General features: G+C 50.3%; 10 protein-coding genes across 10 annotated transcripts; 6 read left to right on the top strand and 4 right to left on the bottom strand.

Annotated features, from left to right (window-relative positions):
* Positions 1 to 746: 746 nt before the first annotated feature.
* On the bottom strand, positions 747 to 2,223 carry ASPSYDRAFT_1157262 (uncharacterized protein; the record flags this gene model as incomplete). Its single annotated transcript, XM_040840031.1, has 5 exons — positions 2,007 to 2,223; positions 1,776 to 1,958; positions 1,605 to 1,713; positions 1,100 to 1,533; positions 747 to 1,040 (listed from the first exon to the last, which is right to left on the bottom strand). Coding segments are annotated over exons 1-5 (1,194 nt in total), but the record flags the coding sequence as incomplete, so codon positions are not given.
* A 328-nt stretch (positions 2,224 to 2,551) lies between these two features.
* ASPSYDRAFT_39913 (uncharacterized protein) lies at positions 2,552 to 3,575 on the top strand. Its single transcript, XM_040845980.1, has one exon. It carries the CDS (start codon positions 2,577 to 2,579, stop codon positions 3,480 to 3,482), a length of 906 nt encoding a protein of 301 aa, XP_040708922.1. The 5' UTR covers positions 2,552 to 2,576; the 3' UTR covers positions 3,483 to 3,575.
* A 1,024-nt stretch (positions 3,576 to 4,599) lies between these two features.
* ASPSYDRAFT_85093 (uncharacterized protein) lies at positions 4,600 to 6,260 on the top strand (the record flags this gene model as incomplete). The annotated part of the gene is made up of 9 exons (XM_040851469.1): positions 4,600 to 4,853; positions 4,920 to 4,983; positions 5,043 to 5,119; positions 5,176 to 5,195; positions 5,254 to 5,464; positions 5,518 to 5,594; positions 5,645 to 5,671; positions 5,722 to 6,149; positions 6,210 to 6,260. 9 exons carry the CDS (start codon positions 4,600 to 4,602, stop codon positions 6,258 to 6,260), a joined length of 1,209 nt encoding a protein of 402 aa, XP_040708921.1.
* A 1,423-nt stretch (positions 6,261 to 7,683) lies between these two features.
* ASPSYDRAFT_194084 (flavin-containing monooxygenase) lies at positions 7,684 to 9,989 on the top strand. Its single transcript, XM_040843682.1, has 8 exons — positions 7,684 to 8,031; positions 8,091 to 8,104; positions 8,155 to 8,404; positions 8,459 to 8,527; positions 8,601 to 8,864; positions 8,924 to 9,496; positions 9,555 to 9,721; positions 9,767 to 9,989. The coding sequence occupies exons 1-8, from the start codon at positions 7,781 to 7,783 to the stop codon at positions 9,898 to 9,900; spliced, it is 1,722 nt and encodes a 573-aa protein (XP_040708920.1). The 5' UTR covers positions 7,684 to 7,780; the 3' UTR covers positions 9,901 to 9,989.
* A 36-nt stretch (positions 9,990 to 10,025) lies between these two features.
* Positions 10,026 to 11,223, bottom strand: ASPSYDRAFT_27068 (zinc-dependent alcohol dehydrogenase; the record flags this gene model as incomplete). The annotated part of the gene is made up of 3 exons (XM_040844355.1): positions 10,026 to 10,079; positions 10,133 to 11,119; positions 11,185 to 11,223. The coding sequence occupies 3 exons, from the start codon at positions 11,221 to 11,223 to the stop codon at positions 10,026 to 10,028; spliced, it is 1,080 nt and encodes a 359-aa protein (XP_040708919.1).
* Positions 11,224 to 11,478: 255 nt separating this feature from the next.
* Positions 11,479 to 13,074, top strand: ASPSYDRAFT_138620 (aldehyde dehydrogenase family protein; the record flags this gene model as incomplete). Its single annotated transcript, XM_040840856.1, has 4 exons — positions 11,479 to 11,772; positions 11,826 to 11,880; positions 11,947 to 12,732; positions 12,788 to 13,074. 4 exons carry the CDS (start codon positions 11,479 to 11,481, stop codon positions 13,072 to 13,074), a joined length of 1,422 nt encoding a protein of 473 aa, XP_040708918.1.
* ASPSYDRAFT_39909 (uncharacterized protein) lies at positions 13,019 to 13,903 on the bottom strand. The gene has a single exon (XM_040845979.1). It carries the CDS (start codon positions 13,777 to 13,779, stop codon positions 13,258 to 13,260), a length of 522 nt encoding a protein of 173 aa, XP_040708917.1. The 5' UTR covers positions 13,780 to 13,903; the 3' UTR covers positions 13,019 to 13,257.
* Positions 13,904 to 14,931: 1,028 nt separating this feature from the next.
* Positions 14,932 to 16,434, bottom strand: ASPSYDRAFT_85088 (SDR family oxidoreductase; the record flags this gene model as incomplete). The annotated part of the gene is made up of 4 exons (XM_040851468.1): positions 14,932 to 15,271; positions 15,328 to 15,916; positions 15,973 to 16,067; positions 16,121 to 16,434. The coding sequence occupies 4 exons, from the start codon at positions 16,432 to 16,434 to the stop codon at positions 14,932 to 14,934; spliced, it is 1,338 nt and encodes a 445-aa protein (XP_040708916.1).
* A 327-nt stretch (positions 16,435 to 16,761) lies between these two features.
* Positions 16,762 to 18,573, top strand: ASPSYDRAFT_54465 (aldehyde dehydrogenase family protein; the record flags this gene model as incomplete). Its single annotated transcript, XM_040848855.1, has 7 exons — positions 16,762 to 17,140; positions 17,203 to 17,284; positions 17,337 to 17,574; positions 17,642 to 17,787; positions 17,851 to 18,361; positions 18,410 to 18,475; positions 18,529 to 18,573. 7 exons carry the CDS (start codon positions 16,762 to 16,764, stop codon positions 18,571 to 18,573), a joined length of 1,467 nt encoding a protein of 488 aa, XP_040708915.1.
* Positions 18,574 to 19,379: 806 nt separating this feature from the next.
* ASPSYDRAFT_85086 (N-acyl homoserine lactonase family protein) lies at positions 19,380 to 20,331 on the top strand (the record flags this gene model as incomplete). Its single annotated transcript, XM_040851467.1, has 3 exons — positions 19,380 to 19,423; positions 19,487 to 19,634; positions 19,723 to 20,331. 3 exons carry the CDS (start codon positions 19,380 to 19,382, stop codon positions 20,329 to 20,331), a joined length of 801 nt encoding a protein of 266 aa, XP_040708914.1.
* Between the last annotated feature and the right edge of the window lie 139 nt (positions 20,332 to 20,470).

Raw genomic sequence — 20,470 nt, 5'->3', positions numbered from 1 at the left:
GGCAGAAGGAATGGGGAACGACAAAGGAATTTCACGTGACTCCGTCAGGCGAGGCATCCTGCCTACTATGCTGCTTATAAGGCGTGTCCACAACGCAGGAAAGCCTCGGATGATGCTTAGGCTGGTAAAGGCGTCGCTGAACTCGAAGCTAAACTACTTTTTTTGTTTTCCGTACAAATCACGCAATCAATGCTCAACTACTTCTTTGCAACATAACTATGATGTATCGCGGAGTGGCTGAATCCTCCAACTATATATCCGGAATATACCTGCGATATAATTGACTGTTTGACGGTCGACCAATTGAATCAGGTTGTATGATAGAATTCTATACGTATCAGCCGATTTTCCCATGGTCATTGAGCTAATAGGCTTACCAGGGTGACGATCCCCAAGTTCTTCCAAGCTCTCCTGTCTCTGCCGATGAGCTTCGTCCGTGTGCTGGGATTTCTCTTTCCTCTGATTCAAAATCCCCAGATACCATCTCAGGATCAGAGAGAGAACGAGAGTGCAGCAGCATAATCCAAGGGCAGAGGAATTGCCTTTTCGGTCTGTCATCGACGTTACTGTGAGTTAGTTACCAACGTAGATCAAAACAGTCTACAAGGCATTCACAGTGGTGGATCACTATACGCCTGGGTTCCACAGATGGCAAACACCTGTGAGAATAAATTCATGAAGGCCAAACAAGAGCCCCTATTCGTATTTGTATCAGTACTGCCGCTCCTGAAACGGGGCATATATTGGACCCGCCTTCGCGTATATCCAACAAAATTCATAGCCGTCCAGGATAATTGAAGCACAATGTTTGGGTGGATAGAGAACGCAAGGATACATGTTGCAGCAAACCGAACACGTTCATTCTCAACCGCAATCAGCATCGCGTACCCAGCAATTGCACCGCATGTCGACCCCGCAAGAGTGAGGCCTCGCGCGTTCGTTCGATCGGCCACCCGGGCCCAGAATAGGATCCCAATACATGCAGATGCGTATACAACGACAGTAAACATCTGTGTATCAACCTGGTTGTATCCAAAGCTCTGTTTGAAACACTTATATCAGCTATATATCCCATCCGGGAAGAGGAATGAGCTGCTACCTCGATAATCGCCGGAAGAAAGTTCGACATCGAGCCCACACAAAAGTGACCACAGCATGCAATACCCAGCAGCAGCCAGAAATGCAAGCTCAGGAGGACGAATGGGATTTTCTTCACCTGCAGCCTGGCTTCCGACGTGTTATGAGCGTTTCGGGCCCGACGCACAACAAGGGCCTTTTCCTCCTCGCTGAATCCAAACTTGAGTGTTTCGGGACTGGCCGGTAAGCGGAAGAGGATGACGAATGCAAATGCACAGGGCATGATTCCCTCGATGAGAAATATCCAGCGCCATTCTCGCCAGCCATTAGCCCCATCCAAGTCCTTAGTGATCCCGTATGCGATGAGTCCGTTGAATGCGCCGGCTAGGGTGGACATGGAATAGAAAACGGCGCCTCTTGTCGCAAGCTCGTTGTACTGGCACCAGAAGCTGAGGTCTATGAGATCCAACTTTGTTAGAATTGGGCATATTTCAATAATGATCGACAAAGGAGAAACAAAGACTCACAAAAAACGCCCCCCTGAACGAATGCCTCGGCGGCGCCGACCAGAAACCGTACTACTAGAAGATGCACTGTGGTCTTGATGGAGACAGTTGCAGCGGTGATTGNTCCCCACTGTCAATTCATATTACATTAGTGACCTGGTGTGCTACAGCAGCTTTATTCGAGTTTCGTACCGTCATCATCGTGGCAGCAAATTGCCTCGCAGGACCTATCTGCTTAATCAACAGCGTGCCCGGTAGTTGGAAGAGGATGTAGCCGACGAGAAGTATAGTGGCAGCGTTCGAATATCCCTGGGGCGATATGTGTAGCTCGTCAGATAAACCAGCGACTTTGGCATTGGCGAGATCGGAGCGACCCTGGATCAGAGTTACATGGGTGATCACGGAGTGTTACCACTGTCCTACCATTGAGGCAAAGAAATAAACACTAGAGATAAGTGGGAGAATGAGTAGATCTAGCTTCCATTTCAATTTGCGATGTTTTGACAAAGGAATGTCAGCGTCGGCGTGGAGTTCTTCATGGCTGTGGCAGGCTTGCACATCCTGGGACTCTTTGTACTTGACGGAGATCGACGACATGATGGACCTGTTCGATTCTTGCGTTCCTGAAGATTTATGGCATTGCTGGATACTCCATCTTTAAACGCATCTACGATGAACGCCTAACCGGCGAGATTTAGAGTGCCTACTGCAGCGGTTTCGGCAGTGGAAGCGCACAGAAGCGATTCGATAATACCGCGGGGAGATCGACATGGCGCAGTGGAATATAGGGAGGCCTTACAGAATGCCAGGTAAATTGAATACGCAGTGAGATCATGGAACGCTCGTGTCAAAGCAGCATGGCGCATGAAGCGAAGTTCGCTCCGATATGCGAGGTTCGCTTAGCCTCGAACCCATCTATTGCCTAAGCTGGCCTCTTATACCTACGACGATCGAGTTCAAAGCGCCTCACCAAATAACCTCAAGAATTCCATTATGCAAAAGCCATTGTCAACAGCCGATGTCCCTTCTCAGTTCCTCCACGCGGCGCTGTTGGTAGGCCATACACCACTGAAAGCACTGGCGTCGGATCCGCGCGTTTCATATGCACTCTACATACCACCCGAGCACTACGACACAGCCTCGAGTCCAAAGAAGCTGCCTCTTCTAGTTTGGATACATGGCACTCGTCGAAAAATGAACACGCTTTATTCCAATGACATGGTCTCCTTCGCTGACTCGACACCCTGCGCCATTCTCGCCCCGTTATTCCCTGGTGGTCTGGACGGGCCAAATGACTTGCACTCGTACAAAACGCTGCGCTCAGAGTCACTTTCCTCAGACCTTGCCCTATTATCGACCTTGGAGGAAGTCGCGGCTCGATGGCCGGGAATAGACACCGATAAGGTCTTCATGATGGGATTCTCGGGTGGTGGACAGTTTACTCAGCGGTTCCTCTATCTCTATCCTGAGAGGCTACTGGCAGTCAGCATTGGAGCACCAGGGCGTGTATCTATGTTAGACTCAAGTAAACCATGGCCAGAAGGCATTGCCAATGTGGAGGGGTTGTTTTCCCGCCCGGTGACGACAAAAAGTATTCAACAAGTTCCTATCCAGCTAGTGGTCGGATCCGAGGATAACTATATTCATGGCGGCGAAGAATTTTGGGACTGGCTGAGGAAGATGAGAACGGGAGAAGACCAGGACCAGAAGTCTGGGGATCTATCGGCGATGAGACAGGGCAGGCTGCAGACGCTGCAGGAATTGCACACGGCATGGGAGGCAGAACGTATCTCGAGTCAGTTCACCGTTGTCGATGGTGTCTCCCATGAAGCCGAGAAGATGAGACCGCATATGCTGCAGTTTCTGCAGCCCTTGATTGAAGCGAAATACCGAAAATAGATACATGCTAGAAAGGCACATTTCCATTGCTGTCATCATACAGTTGTATCCCACGCACGACTACCGGGAGAGAAGGGGTTTTTTTTTTTTTTCTTTTTTTTTTTTTTTTTTTTTTTTGAACATATGAACTGGGTACTACTGCATCCCTTTTAGCAGCCAATCTAGGATTATTATAGAGTGGATAGTTACTGGAACTCATATGACCTGTAATATAAGAAGACTATCCAATAACTTAAGCTTATTTTATCTCCGTGCTGCCCTGTGTGGATGATCCCGTGTGTTTTTCGTCACTGCCCTACAAGAACGTATGAAGTATCCACTAAGCTCAGGCAACTTGATTATCACTTGCTCTTCCATTGATGGAACCATTAGTCCACGTGCAAGAACCAAACTACATCGCATTCCGGAAGAACAGGCACAGCTTGAAGGATATGTTCTAATTCGGTCATGACTCCACATACACGTCACCCACCAAAGTCCAGATCTCTGCTGCCGAATTTATGCGAATTCGTCATCAGCCAGCGCTCTCTGCAGTTCAGGGGCGTTGATCTTGACGTGCGATCGTCAGTGCCGGACGATCATCCGTTCGCCAAAACTTTTGCCAGCCGCAGTTCCGCTGCTCCGTAGTCCGCTGCAAGATATTGGATCCTTTCGAGAAGAGCTGGTGTACAGAGAGAATATCTCATTTCAGTCCTTATAACTGTTATTGTCTTCTTTTCGGAGGCAGCCTGATTGTGCCCGGCAACGGTGGACAATGGCAATGGCATTCTGGCCTGCCGAGAGACCCTGTCGTGATTGACCCACAGACCCAGAAGGCAGGCGCTGCATCTGTGATCAGCATTTACTAACGTTGGGATCAGGTTAGTGGATAGGGCCATCGCTTCATCATGTGCCTGTCTGTCTATCAAGGTAGTTGACTCGTAAATCGTAAGGAGCCACTGGCGGTAGCCCATACCCCTATCCCGTCTCTACTTACTCCCTTTTCAACCTGCTTTCATCCCCTTCTGATTTCCGGCATATTGAATTTATCTTCTTCGCAAATATACTATCGTCCTTCACCTGTCATCTTTCAACTGCGTCTTTCACCTCCATCCATTCATAGAGCTTACTGCTCGTCATGCATATCCCGTCTATCACCCTGGTAATAGCCCTTGCAGCAGCAGCGGCGCACGCCAAAGTCGCGCCCGAATGGCTGCAGGAGAACCACTCAAACGGCGACTACCCACCCACAGGAAAAGTCGACGACGAGCAAACGGTCGTCCTATCTGGCGGTCGAGATGCCCTGAATCAGACTCAGCCTGACAGCTGCCCAACCATTATGATTGGGACAGCCAAACCAAGCGGTGATAAAGATACTGGGTGGGAGGAGATGTGCGTACTGATAACATTATACAAGGTTCGAAGTTGAAGCTTGAAGCTGACATAGGGCCCTCACAGACCTACGGTTGCTGGATTCGATGTGAAAAGACTTGTTGTGGACGATGATACCAACGCGACTTTGGTAGGTTACAGTCACAGTCGGACATGAGGCGAGCTGGGACTGATACTTCCATACTACAGCCATACTTTGTCGAGAATACAAAAGACTTTAGCCAGATCAAACGTGCGATCGTGACAATTGCCGGTGCGCGGAGAAAGTACGTCCTTCCCAGAGCTCTTAACCTCAGCCTATATCTAACAGTCTCGATCGCAGTGGGTGGCAATATGCAAACGGTAGGATTCTATCACAAGCTCGGTCTCAGAGACCTTTACTAAAGTAATAATGTGTTAGATATGCGCAATGCCCTGGTTTGTGCGGCCGGCAAAGACAGCGTCAACGCAGACATGGACCGCGTGCTTGTTACAACACCCCAGTGGCTCAATGAGGACGATGTAGACGCTGGAGCTGGAGCGCCAGATGATATCTACTTTGAGAGTAACGATTACCAAAAGGGCGATTCTGCAGTCGGTCCTGGAGAGGTCAATATTTCTTCTTTTGAAGTGTACGTCCAGTTCCCTCGGAGTAAATAGACTGTGTGCAGACTGACATACACAGGTTGGATAAACTCGTCAAGTCTTTCTGGAACAAGGATGTTTACCCCGAACTGGAAACCGTTGTCATTGCTAGCCATTGTACGTCCCCTGTCGCGATTATCCGGCTCTAACTAATATCCAAACCCTAGCACTCGGTGCACAGATGATTCAACGTTGTATGTTTTACTCCCTTCTCCATCCTTGAATACCTTCACTAACTGCCCAGACGCTATGCTTCGCGCAACGCAACCCGAAGACTCCAAAATCCACTTCGGCGTCATGAACCCAGGCTCTTACGCCTGGCCCGTCACAGACCGACCGGACGACGACGACAGCTGCAACTCCACCTACAACGACTGGCCCTACGGGATCAGCGACGACGACCCTGACACATTCCCCAAGTACGTCCGCGGCGATGCGGTCGCTGGCCGATCCAGTATCCGGGAACGGTACTTCTCAAGAAACATCTTCTACGGGTTCGGTCTGGAGGATCACGGTGAGGGAGACTCGAAGTGCCAGGCGCAGTGGCAGGGAAGTACGCATCTGGGCCGTGGGAGGAACTTTGATAGTATGTTGAAGGGCCTGTCTGGGGGGTTTCCAGAGAGTCAGTCGGTGGATTATATTGAGGGGGTTGCGCATAAGGATTATGAGATGGTATGTTTAACACATCTTTTCTTATGTTAAGCGGACACGTATCATACTAACGTGGAACAGTTTATCTCGGATGCCATGCAGCGAAAGATGTTCTTGTTTGAAGAACATTGACTAGCCGACGTAAAGACGGTGAAGAATCTGGGGACTCCCCTTGGATCGTACGACTGGAAGTTGTTGGGTTGTTTCATTGGATTATGTTTGTTAGCGGTATATTAATTAGACATAGAATTGGTGGATTAGTTATAGATATTAAATAAACACTGTCCATGGCACAAAAGAGTATCCCACGGTATGATACCACAATATGCCTACTTCTGCTCCTATTATACCTGGAACTGATGGGGCAGGCGACGAAGTAGCCCAACGTCAGGAAGACGCAGAGCCACATCATGCAGGTCATGCCGAAGATGCGGCGGTAGAACGAGATCACGGAGAGTGCGATGACGGGGATTGGCGAGGACGTAGATGAGCACGTACGCGAAGTGAGTTTGGTTGAGTTGGCGATGTTGAAGTCGAGTTAGGGTTAGGGGGCAAGTACCCGGTTGACCCGAACAATCTCGTCAATTGGGACAGTTTAGACGTGTTTTCCGAGGCTGTGGGTTCCTCCTAGAAACTATTAGTTTTTTCTTTTTTTTTTTTTTTTTTTTTTTTGCTTTTACAGAAAATTCAAAGGTAAGACAAACCGACAATCATACAAGCGAGAACTTTCATATGTCGGAACCAGCGCCGCGACAATAAACCATTCGCCGGCCTCGAGGCCAATCCGACCTAGCGCAACGCCACGGGCTACAGTAGCAAGGGCCGTCATGGAAATGGTAACGGCATTGTTCCTCGCAGTGTGGCTATCGTAGAGATCGATGCCTGGAGGCGGGTCGCCAAAGGGACTGGCCATGTCAACTGACGATCAAGTCCGAATAGGCAGAGGAGAAGAGTGACAGGCAAAGCCCGCGTGGGAGGAAACAGTATGCATCAGCACGACTAAGCTTCATCTTGCAGACGCAAAAAGTCTGCCTCCATGCAGGGGTTGTTCCGTCCTGCAACGCCGCAACTCCGAAACACGACTTGCTTCCACCTACGTACGGGCGCCAGCCTCAACTTGCTTGCATTGGGGGCCAAATGCAGGTGCATTAGTACTGGCGCTTGACAGTGGTTGTCATCGGCTTTTGTTCTTGAAGGCTGGGGCCTGATGCAGCGGGGGAAACAGAGCTCCATCCAACAACGGAGTAATGTTGCTGCTACTCAGTTGACTTGCCACATAATCGTAAGCATGGCCCGTATCTCAACGACAAGTGAGTGCAGACAAACGTACGATTAACCACTGACAGCGGGCAATAACCGCCGGGCCGTGTGCCACGAAGCCAAACCCCCACTAGCAACGGTCTAGCAACGTCTAGCAACGCTCTAACGCAACCGGTTCGCGATCCGGCCGGTTACAGCCCCAGCCTCTAGCCTGGACCAGCTAATGCCATTCCACTGAATCACTCATCGTGAGGGGTTGTCCCGCGGTGGCTCTGTTATCTCGGGGAGGTGATGGGGGGTCGTGCCGCTGCGACTCTGAAATTTATATGAACCTCGTCCCTCGTAAGTATTGTAATTGCCTCTTTCTACGCCGTTCAAAATAGCAAACCAGTATGGTGTCAAACGAAAATATGCCGGTTGCCAACGGCACCACTCACAATGACTGGGCAATCGACCCGTCTGCCTTTGCCTTTACCCCCCGCAAGCTGCGCGTGGTGTGTATCGGCGCTGGGTTCTCCGGGCTGATAATGGCGTACAAGCTGAAACATGAGCGCCCTCTGGACTATATAGACTTTACCATCTACGAGAAGAACTCTGAAGTCGGCGGGACGTGGTATGAGAATGTTTACCCGGGTGTTGGATGGTGCGTCTTCTTTCTGTCAAGAATGGCAGCATGACCGTGCTGATAAATTAATGTTATAGTGACATCCCAATTCGTGCGCTGATACCTTTCCCCTCGCTGTAATATTAACCCTAATTTTAGCAGATAGCTATATTTTCTACTTCAATCCCAATCCCGACTGGTCGCAGTGCTATGCCAAGGGGCCGGAGATCCAGCAGTATATTCTTGATACAACGCAAAAGTTCGGGCTCGATGAGAAGGTCCAGCTTAATACAAAGGTCGTCAGTTCAGTTTGGGATGAAGAGCAGGGCAACTGGCATCTGAAGATCCAGAGCGGTGATGAGCTGTTCGAGGATAAGGCGGACGTCCTTATTGATGGAAGTGGTATTCTCAAGTACGCCCTTGTCCTTTTATTATGGCTTCTTTTGTATAACACTAATGTGCAAAGTAATTGGAACCTCCCTGATATTAAAGGCCTCCATACATTCCAAGGAAAGGTCCTTCATACAGCAAAATGGTGCGCCCTCTCCCTTTACTCTCTATGTCTATCCCTTACGCTTTATATCCGCCATGCTAATTTGCCTAACCAGGGACCCCGACTATGACTGGACTGACAAGCGAATTGCTGTTATCGGAAACGGCTCTTCAGCGATCCAGGTCATTCCAGCACTACAGCCAAAAGCCAGCAAGCTCGTCAACTATGTCCGACACCCAACCTGGATCTCAACCAACATAGCCGGGCATATCACAAAAGACCAAATGGGAACAAATTTCCAATACACAGAGGAAGAGAAGAAATTATACCGCGAGAATCCCGCAGAACTCCTAGAATACAGGAAATATATCGAGCGGTCGTGAGTCACCTACCACAAATATAGTCAACTTATACTCCCGCTAAGATAACTTTTCATAGAGTCAACAGCGTCTACCAACTCCTGCTCTCGGGCTCCCCCGAAAATAAATTCTTATATGAACTCGTCAGCGGCGTCATGCGCACCCGTCTCGCCGCAAACCCGCATCTGATCGACAAACTCATCCCAGACTACGAGATTGGCTGTCGTCGTCTAAGTCCCGGAGACGGATATCTAGAAGCCATGCAAGAGGCCAACGCGCGCTTCTGCTTCGATCCGATTACACGAGTTACACCGCGTGGAATTGGCACAAAATCAACATCCGATACAGAAGCTGGGGAAGAGGTAAAAGAGGAGGAAGAGGAGGAATTCGACCTAATCGTCTGCGCAACAGGATTCAACACCTCGTTCATTCCCCCCTGGGAGCTGGTCGGGCGAGACGGGCGAAGACTCGACGAGGAGTGGAAGGATATCCCACAGGCGTATTTCTCGCTATGTGCAGCCGGGATTCCGAATTATTTCATCTTCACAGGGCCGAATTGTCCGATTGGGCACGGCTCTGTGCCTGCCATGATAGGCTGGACCGGGGATTATATGTTGGATTGGATTGAAAAGATTGCAAAGGAGGATATCAAGTGAGTCTCCCCCTTCCCACATATCACACATATGCGAGGTGTTGATAATAGGGTCTAGGTCTATTGCTGTCAAAGATGATATTGTGCGTGCCTTTAATCGCTACGCGGCTGAGGGTTTGAAGCGTTGTGTGTGGTCCAAGGGGTGCACGGCGTGGTATAACAAGAAAAATGGGGAGAGCACCATCGTCACGGCCATGTATCCGGGGAGTGTGCTGCATTATAAAGGTGAGTTATGGTCCAAGGTAGTATTGCTATGTACTAACAAGTCAGAATACATCAAAACAATCCGTCCTGAGCACTTCGACATCCGGTACAACACGTCCAATCCTTTTCGGTATCTGGGCAATGGTGAGTTGGAGTTTGAAAGAGCAGAGGACGGTGATCTTGCTTATTACTTGACTTGACCGGTAGTCTATAAGATGATTTTTATAACCAGGCTAGTATCCTCGAGTTTTATAGCAAAAGCTAAGAACCAAACCATTTTTACCGTTCCATGAAACTTATATTGCATTTGCTAGACCACATTTCTTCAAGCGTCGTGGCTTTGGCTTGAATCAACATCAACTACCAACTTTCCAGTAATCTAATCGGATGTGAGATAAAGGTAATTATAAGGAGAGGTGAAGGACAACTAACCTTAGCACGCAGCTCTCCTATACGTTCCATGCTATCCAGAGGTATCATTTGGACCTCTGGGACAACCTCTCCTCTCCTCACAAATTCCACGGCCTCGACTATATCCTCCCTCGTACCAGTCATCGACCCGATCACTCTCACGCCAGTATCAATCAGAGTCAGTGGATGGACCTGGATCGGGTCCGACAGCGGCGTGATTCCCACACAGACCAGAGTCCCAAACGGTGCTACCATGTGGAATGCATCCTGGTACGCGCGACTGGACCCTGCAATGACAATGACAGCCCTTGCACCCTGACCATCAGTGAGCCCTTTCACTGTATCAGCAATATCCAACCCTTCCTGGTCTATATCCACATAAGCACTCGCCCCAAGCTCCAAGCAAGCCTCCTTCTTCTGACTGCCCGCGTCAACAGCAATAACCCTATACCCCATTGCCCTCGCATATTGGACACCCAAAGACCCAACTCCACCCCCAGCCCCCAGTAGAACCACCCAACTCCCAGGCGCCACATCCGCAACTTTCAACGCCTTGTACGCCGTCACACCACCACACATGACAGGCGCAAGGACGCCATCTTCCGAGCCCTCAGGAAGTCTCACGATATAATCATACGGCACGATTGTGAATCCCGCAAGAGTCCCATCGACCTTCCTCCCAGAATGGATCTGGGCTGCGCAATGTGCCTCGCCGCCGCCGCCCTGGTGCCGACAAAAGGCACAATGCCCACACGCGCCGCGGACCCAGGAGATACCCACCCGTTGCCCGATACGAACTTGGGATTCACCTAGTGCAGCGCCGAGTTTTGCTACGCGTCCGATCCCCTCGTGGCCGAGGATGGGGCGGGTCTGGCCGAGTGCGCCCGAGGCGAGCGCGAAGTCGGTCCCGCATAGGCCTGTGACTGAGAGTTTTACGAGGACGTCAGTTGGGCCGGGTTGCGGGAGTGGGAGGGAGACGATTTCGAAGTGGGGATTTGGGCCCGGTGACTATGTCGTACTGTTAGCTGGTCGTGTTGATGTAGGGTTAGAGTTGAAGAACGGGGGGATGGTACCTGGAGCACAGCGGCTCGGTGATGGGATGGTAGGTCCATTGTGCTGTCTTCTTGGACTCCTTAGGGTAGAGATTCAGGCAATTGCGGGGAGACCACAAGCTTTCTATAGATAATTACGATCAAGTTCGGCATTGGCAGCTCGAGATCTGCCGGTCTGGTATGGGTGGGGGATCCTCCGCTGCTGTGGGAGTTCTCCGACAGTTCCAGTGGTAGAAATACGAGTACCGGAGTATAAGTACACTCACGATTCAATTCACCTCTATGCAACAGAATATCGGACTTCTAAAGTGCATAATGGATCTCCAAGCCCCCCAAATCGAGTTCTGCAACGTCATCAATGGCGAGCTACGAGCAAGCCAATATACCCATCGCGGGACGGACCCCAGAAACAACCAACCGCTCTGGCCTTGTCCGATTGCTTCACGCGAGGATCTGAATGATGCTGTTACTGCTGCGCGGTCTGCGTTTCGGACTTGGGGCAAGGCAGATATTGGATATCGGCAGCGCGGATTGCTTGCCCTTGCGAACAGGCTCTCCGAACAGAAGGAATTGATTTCTGGTATCATTTGCAGGGAAACAGGGAAGTCTGTAAGATCGAGACTAGTATTTCCGTCTGAATGGTTGAATTCTAACTGAAGCAGAAATTCTTGGGAGAATTAGAGGTTGACCACTCTATCGACTTCCTGAGGTACAATGGTGAGTGAAGGAGTACTATCAGAACATAGCTCTAGATCTAACTAAACCGCTTGTCTGGGATACTAGCCTCTCAATCCCTCGAAGATGAAGTGCTCCATGAAACCGACGAGATGAAGATTATAAGCACACACACCCCCATCGGAGTCGTCGGGGCCATCTGCCCCTGGAACTTCCCCCTAGTCCTAGCAACAGCCAAGATAGCAGCTGCCCTCGTCATGGGGAACTGCATCATCGTCAAGCCGTCTCCATTTACACCTTACAGCACCTTGAAGTTTGCAGAGCTGGCCACTGACATGCTCCCTGCTGGTGTCTTCCAGGCGCTGAATGGTGAAGCCGAACTGGGCGAGCTGATGACTCTGCACCACGATATCGACAAAATCAGCTTCACTGGCTCGACGAGCACAGGGAAAAAGATTATGCAAGCGGTCGCGCCCTCTCTCAAGAGACTGACCCTTGAACTTGGGGGTAACGACGCGGCTATTATTTTTCCGAATGTCGTGGTAGATGAGGTGGCCCCCCAGGTGGCCGTGGGCTGCTTCTTCAACGCTGGGCAGATGTGTGTTGCCACCAAGAGGGTATACGTCCATGAGAGTATCTATGAGAAGTTCAGGGACAGCTTCGTCAATGCCGTGCGCGCCCACGCTGAAGCCCCAGAGCCTTCAAGCGTGGCTGGCCCGTTGCAGAATGAAATGCAACATGCCGTGATACAAAGACTAATTACAGACTGTCGCGAGAAGGGATATCACTTTGCTTTGGGAGGGAATCAGCCCCCTCGGCCTGGCCTATTCATCAGCCCTGTCGTCATTGACAGGCCACCAGACTCTGCGACAGTGGTTCAGGAGGAGCAGTTTGGTATGACTTCCCTATGCTGTTGCCAACACACCAGGTCTAACTCTACTATCTCTAGGGCCAATCATCCCCCTTCTGTCATGGAGCACCGAGGAGGAAGTTCTCAGTCGCGTCAACGACACAAAGAGCGGACTTGGAGCGTGCGTCTGGTCAAGGGATGCAGAAGCAGCACAGCGGTTTGGCCGCCAACTCGAGGCAGGTTCGCTATGGATAAACAGTTTCGCTAAGCCTCACCCTGCTGGCTATCTTGCGGGTCAGAAGCAGAGCGGGATAGGTGGAGAATGGGGGAGGCAGGGCTTGCTTTCGTACTGCAATGCGCAGAGTATTCATGTATATACATCGTGATTTGAACTCAGATACCGTGCCGTAGTCTATACTATTCGTATTGAACCTCTAAACATGTTTGGAAATTCCAAGTCGGGTATTTAAACAAAGCGATCTATGAATCTCTGCTAGATAAACACAAAATCAAAGAACAAGATACAGGTATACAGGCATAGCTCCCAACGCCATCCAGTCGACTTCACCTCACAGCGGCAAAAACGCCACAACAAGCGCTGCCATCAACGCAGCCCCGGCCCCAGGCTCCAACATGCCAGCAGCATCCTCGTCGTCATCCCAGATATCATCCCATGTATCCTCAATATTATCGCCAACATCACTAAAGCCATCCTTCACACGGTCCACAAAGCTATCATCGTCATCGTCGTCATCATCATCCCAACTGCAGTCATCTCCCTCAGGACAACATCCCCATTTGTCATTGTCCTTTTGACACTCTTCATTGCTGGGACATCCGCCGGAGACATTGTCAGGGCAGCAGGTGTAGTCCTTGTCCACGCAGGCGTCGCCGCAGCGCTTTTCATCGCTGCTGCACACTTCGTCGCTGTCTTGTGGGGAACGGGCGAGGACGTGTGCTGATGAGGTTAGGGGCTTCATTGGCATTGGGCTGCGCTTGGTAATGGCATCGTTCGTTTCTGCTGCGAGGTTGGGGGTTGCGATGGCCAGTGGGGTGAGGACGAGGGCGATGGATACTGAGGAGAAACGCATTTTGTCAAGTGGTTGTTTTGGTAAGGTATTATAAAGTAAATAGAGTTGTGGGGATCGTTTAGTATCCAACTTATGAGATATAAGTAAGAAGGAATTCTTGTTTTTGGCTGATGATAAAAATGCCAGATGAAGCGGCATCAATCCCCCTTATATACGTTCACCCTCTCACCAAAATGACGCTTTCAACGCTCCATCTCACCAGCTTCCCGGGCCCAATCCTTTAGCTGAGCTACCATCGGTACATGGGTATAGAAATAGGCAAACACGGCGCCGTCCAGCCCAAAGCAGGAAACTCAGGGCACAGCCACCGCCCTCAGCCCTGCTGCCAGCAGACAACGCCAAGCTGCTAATCTTGATCTCACCCAATGATATCAGCTGTAATCTCGTCTCTGGATCTTGGAAACCCTGCTAAAGGACCTTTTGTGGGGATCGGCCCCTCAGCCTAAACCATTCTGGGTGGTTTGGTGCGCGCTGTGTCGGGCTGGATTTCAGGGTCTGGGCTGACCTCATTCTTTGAGGAAATGCGGTCGACCGCTAAGCTGAATTCCCGGTTACAGAATTCATACTGTGAGTATTCCGATAAAATCTCTTGTACTCGCATGTTGCGAATTGCGATATTTGCGGTGCAGCCCACGAGCCCTAAGCCGAAGCGGAGGCTCATATTGACTATTGAGTGCTGCCTATCTATACATAGAACAGGGTTCAAATAAGGTCTGGTTCTCACTCCCGTGCATTACTCCGCCATCACGGACCCTGGTGTCTATCCGAGTTATGCGAATACGAGATGGCTCCTCAGGGAATAATTATGCAGGTGCCTACGCCAGACGCGAAAACGAGATGTGACACCCAATTACCTTGCTCGTTGCGCATACGTTCCACTGGCTATTGATCAAGGTTTTTCTGACTTAAAAGTATCAGTTGTAGGGGAATGTCTCTGCCTGGTTGTTCGAGTACTTCTCTATCTCAACGGCTCATGATGCTTAAGTCGAGTAGCAAGAGTCCAACTATTTATAGGCTTGAAGCTACATGATTATGGCGGTCAATTCGAGGGTTAGTCTGGTCTCGCTTGTAGTACGTTCATATCAAGTATACATATATTCCATGCCATTGTTATCAAATTATATTTAGGTAATAATGAACTACACCAACCCACTACAAGATGGTAGAATCCCCACTAAACTCCTCCATAACAAGCGGAACAACAACCTTCAATCTCGCCAGATCCCTCATGGTATTAAACGCGCTCTCATACGAGTCCGCAGTCCCCAAGAAGCCCAGCCTGCGTGCCTTGCGCATACTCAGCGAAAGAGCCCAACCGCCAATAACGGCCGAATCCGTCATTCCAAAGATCTGCGCTCTATTCTTCAGCGTGAACGGGTCAAGGCTCAGCCCGTGCTTCGCTGCAAGTTCCTTCCATGCATCTTGGACTTCGTGTCGTTCAGACCATTCTTGCAAACTGAACGTCGAGCGAGTCATTCCAACTGGACCGTATCTACAGAACAAAGATATCAGCAAATGTCAATATGTAATGTATTTAGATAAACTTACCCCCTCGGCGTCTGTACATATCTCGACGTACTAACCCTATACTTCGACTCGTCCGTCTCCGGTGCCGTCCAGGTCGTCCCATACCACTCCGCCAGATACGTCCAGAACCGACCCCAGGTAAAAGGCAGACCATCCTGGATATTAAACGCCTCATTCGCAGCGGCATCAGTTAAAAGCGCCCACTCCTCAAAATACCCATTCAGCAGAGCTGTACTCTGGCAGTATTCGCGATCCCACGCCACATAGTCACCGGGGAATGCAAGAGGCTGGTTTAGGTGCGCCTGGACGGACGCGTAGATTGACAGCCCGACCATGTGGTTCAGGGCGCTATCTCGGACGGCGCCTATGATATACGACGGGCGTACCACGTTCCAGGTGACGCCGGTCGTGTTGCAGTACTCGAGCAGCGCGTCTTCCTGCGGGTAGTAGAAGTTTGCTTCGAGGTCGATTCGGGGATCGGATTCGAAGGAGGGATTCGTTGCTGGGCCGATGTGGAAGCCGTAGTGCTTTGCGCCTGTTTGGAGGAGGAAGCGCTTTGGTTTGAGGCCGGATTGTTGTAGGCCGCTGATGAAGTTTTTTAGTAAGGTTCCTATGCGAATATTAGTGTTATATTATGTTCACTTGAGAGGGCCGCGGGATGTCTACCATTAATCTTGGCCAATTCATCTGCATCTGACCACATCCCTAGGATATTCCCTTCTTGGGGTGGCTGCATGTACGAGAAGAAACAGACATAGTCTCTATTCAAAAACGGGTTATAAAGCGGATCATATCAAGAGTCGGTAGTACGTACACCTTCTCAATAACACTCTTCAGCTTATCCGCAATCTCCGCCGTGTCAGCGAGAAAGTCCACGGGGATATGCGTGACTCTCCGCGCGCCCTCTCCCAGGTCCCCGAAGAAGTTGCTCGGAGGAGGTCGACGAGAGAGACAATAGATCCTGCTCCAGCGCTCCGGAGCAGCGGCTAGAACACGGACCATATGATATCCAGACATGCCATTTGCGCCGGTAACTATGGCAGTCAAGTTCGAGAGCCCTTCATTGTCAGGGTAGGTAGGGAGGCCCTGAAACGGGCCGTGAGACTGGACCACTTGCGTGGTAGCCATGTTTCAACACGCTGCAGTTATCGAGTACTGTTAGAGCTGCAAGCAAAATACTGAAAGACTGGAAAGAATCGCCACCTGCACTTTATCTACTCTGTATAGGCCGCGGGTATGCTGATGACAACCCTACATCTCCCCGCATCTGTGCAGCCACCCCCTCCCCAATCCCTGCAAGCGCGTCGCCCTCTGATTTCCGATTTGTGCTTGCTAATGCATTTAAAACTTGAAATCATCAAGGCAGCTGGCCAGGACCTTTACAACTACCCCTCTTCTCATCCCAGCAAACCATCTACTGAAACCCATATCGGAAATCGGAAATCAGCCAGTACAATGTCAGACCTGCCCATCCCCAGCGCAAAGGATCTCACAAAGCTTTATATAAACGGCTCATACATCCTCCCCAAATCTGGAGAGACGTATAAGCTCTACAATCCAACCGACGCCTCGATAGTCTCCGACCAGATCCCCATCGCCGGCCCCGAAGACGTCGACGCCGCCGTCACCGCAGCTGAAGAAGCATTCACCGGCCCATGGAGCGAGTTCAGCGGTGCACAGCGCTCAGCATGTCTGCGGAAACTGGCGCAGCTTCTCGACGAGAATGACCGGCTTATTCAGATCCTGACACTTGACGCATTGAGCACGGGGAATCCGGTGTCGATTATCCCGACGAGGGAGAAGGGGTATATCATGGGGCAGTTGAATTACTATGGTATTCCACCCTCTCCCTGGATGTGCTCATATAGTGAGTGCAGTGTTTTCTAACAGGTATAGCGGGCTGGACTGATAAATTGCGCGGTGACTACTTCCCTGCCGACGATGGGTTCGTGAAGCTTGTGCGCCATGAACCGCTTGGGTATGTCATACAATACCACATTGAACCCCCTACCTGTCTAACACTGGTAAAGTGTATGCGCAGGCATAAACCCTTTCAACGCGCCCGTCGCGACATTAATCATGAAAGCCGCGCCCTGCCTCGCAACGGGGAATGTCATGATCCTCAAACCATCCGAGCAGAGCCCGCTCGGGTCGCTTGCAATCGCCCCTCTGTTTGAAGCGGCTGGTTTTCCCAAGGGCGTGTTTCAGGTTCTCACTGGTGCTGGTGATACGGGCGCGCTGCTCGCGAGTCATATGAGGATCAGAAAGGTAGGTCTTACTTCGTATCATGTCATCTAAACCTTTTGAGGGGAGGACACGCTGACTCCTGTTATAGATAAGTTTCACAGGCAGTGTTGCGACAGGAAAGAAGATCCAAGTCGCCGCCGCCCAAAGTAATTTGAAGCGTGTTACGCTGGAGCTAGGGGGTAAAAGCCCTGCTGTGGTATTTGAGGATGCAAATCTCGAGAATGCGCTTACCTGGTAGGTTTCCTAGAAAAACAACTACAGACTTGACTATATTCGCACGGGGTACTAACAGAATAGGACGGTAAATGCAATACTCGCACGCTCAGGACAAGTCTGCGTTGCTGCATCTCGAGTATACGTTCAGCGATCCATTGCAGACAAATTCATAGAGGAATACAAAGCTCGGATGAAAGCTGCCGTGGAGAGACTCGGAGACCCTCTAGATATGGCCACTACTATGGGGCCTCTGGTCAACAAGGCTGCGTTCGAAAGAGTCACGCAGATGATCGAGAGAGGTAAGGATGAGGCGGAGCTGGTCGTTGGTGGCGTGCGGCATACAGAGCAGGGGTACTTTATCGAGCCGACGGTCTTTCTGAATCCGAAGAAGGACGCGCAGATTTATAAGAATGAGATATTTGGTCCGGTGGCTATTATCAAGACCTTTGAGACTGAAGAGGAGGTTCTGAAACTCGCCAATGATACGGAGTTTGGCTTGATGTTTGGGGTCTTTACGAGGAATATCAACCGTGCAATGAGAGTATCGGGCAAGTTGGAATCGGGTGTCGTGGGTGTCAATTGCATCAGCTACGTGAGTGGCCTCGAAGTCTGATATGTTTGCAATCCTAACTCCATCCAGATGAACGTCCAGGTCCCCTTTGGAGGCAAGAAAGCGTCCGGCATTGGCAGAGAATTCGGGGAATATGTATGCTCAGCTCTTGCAGAAGTATTTACGGCTTCAAACTGACTTTAATTTAGGCTCTCCGTGGTTTTACTGAGCCGAAGACTGTCCTTATAAAGTAAGTTAATTTTGAATCATGCTGAACCTCTCTGACAGCTGTACAGCATGAACTCCGAGTAAATGGTATAACCAAAATCGGAACCCCGGTAGATAAACGACATGGTAGCTCAACCGTATATTTAGTATATATAAAGCGTCGCTTTTGCTTGCTATCCTGTTCAGACAGCTCATAGGCTTCTTTGGCCTGCTTACCCCGGACGAGGGTTTAGTGAAAAAACACGCCGCATCAGATTAAGATTTATCAGAGATATACACATACTCCACAGATTCCAGCAGCACGATCCTTAACTATAGATTCCGCCGGCTCGGCAATCTCAGGCTTTCACCGATCTTCATATCCATTGCATTCTGCACTATTTCCACTTTATGGCCAATACTACATACGGATAAGCAGGCTGCTGCCTTCATCCTTCTACCCCTCACTTTATACCCTCGGCCGACATGCCTTCTACGGCCGCATGACTAGCTTCGTGCACACATCGGGCCTTCACCCCGCAGCACAATGCAGACGGGGATGCAGACTGGCGTCACTGTTGCACGGACCCCTGCAGCGCAGTGAGGAGATGTATTCCCCGCTTCAAAAAGATAGCTCCCAGCTGGTGATTGTAGTAGGTTATACTATAATCTATGTATACTTTGTAACTTCTACCATTGTTACTTCACACCATCTAGCACATCTGACCTGACTACTATATATATAAATAAATATCTGTACCAGCAGAGGATGGATATATCGGGCCAAACCGACCCAGCCGCTCTGCTTGTAGGAGCTGGCGTCCCAGCATTCAAATGTCCCCCCGGGACAAAAATGCACATATTGGACCTGGGTACCCTCCAAGCCGACGAGTCCTGGTCTGTCCATTCCATTCCCCAGCATATTAAATTGATGCAGGAACTAATATAAATGCTACATAGGATCCTGCGAGGAGGGAACAGCAGCTCCTTAAGCAATCTCAACCCCGAGAATAAACGGCGCGACCTGGTCCTTCTATCCGCGCTCATTGAGTATCCCGGCATAGGGCTGATTCTGTTTGAGACTGGGTGTGCAGAGGATTTGGATGTAGTATGTCTGCCGTATTATTTATTCTATATTCTCAAATGGCTCTGCTTCCACGAGAATAAAATAAAGAGTCCTAACACGGGGTATATAGAAATGGGGCGCCCCCCTAACAGACGTCTTCCCCCGAGTCAAATACACCGAAAACAACAAACTCCCTGCGGCCATAAAATCCAGGGGCCACGATATTAAAGACGTCAAAGCCGTGATCCTAGGCCACCTACACCTCGACCACGCCGGCGGGCTCGAACACTTCCTACACACCGACGTGCCCATCTACGTGCATGAAGAAGAATTCAAACACGCCTGCTGGGCCGTTGCCACGGGAGCCGATCTCGGCGTGTACTTGGGCCACTATATGCTCCTGGAGGAACTGAACTGGAATACCTTTACGGATTCGACGTTTGAACTGTTTCAAGGGATTACGCTGCATCATTCGCCTGGGCATACGCCGGGCTTGTGTATGATGCAGGTGAATCTGGCGCGCGATGGGGTGTTTCTGTGGACGACGGATCAGTTCCATGTGAAGGAGAATTATGAGGAGGGGCATCCGCATGGGGGGTTGGCTAGGGATCATACGGCGTGGTATAGGAGTTTGCAGTTGGCGAGGAGGCTGGTGAGGATGTTCAATGCGAGACTGGTGTTTGGGCATGATATGGATGTTGCGGCGGCCCTGATGAGTAAGAGGCCGTTTTTTGAGTGATTACTCGTACCAGCCTTCGTGTTTTCTTCTTTCTTCTTCCTGATAACTTCATCTGCTGCTGTGCCGTCGTACAGGTATATCTCAGTTCTTCGTCATCTAAATCATATCCTGTCCTGTACCCTTAAATCTCGGACAAGGA

The sequence above is a fragment of the Aspergillus sydowii genome (genome assembly GCF_001890705.1).
Source record: "Aspergillus sydowii CBS 593.65 unplaced genomic scaffold ASPSYscaffold_1, whole genome shotgun sequence".
Classification (NCBI taxonomy): Eukaryota; Fungi; Ascomycota; class Eurotiomycetes; order Eurotiales; family Aspergillaceae; genus Aspergillus; species Aspergillus sydowii.
This window is presented reverse-complemented; position numbering and strand designations above follow the sequence as displayed.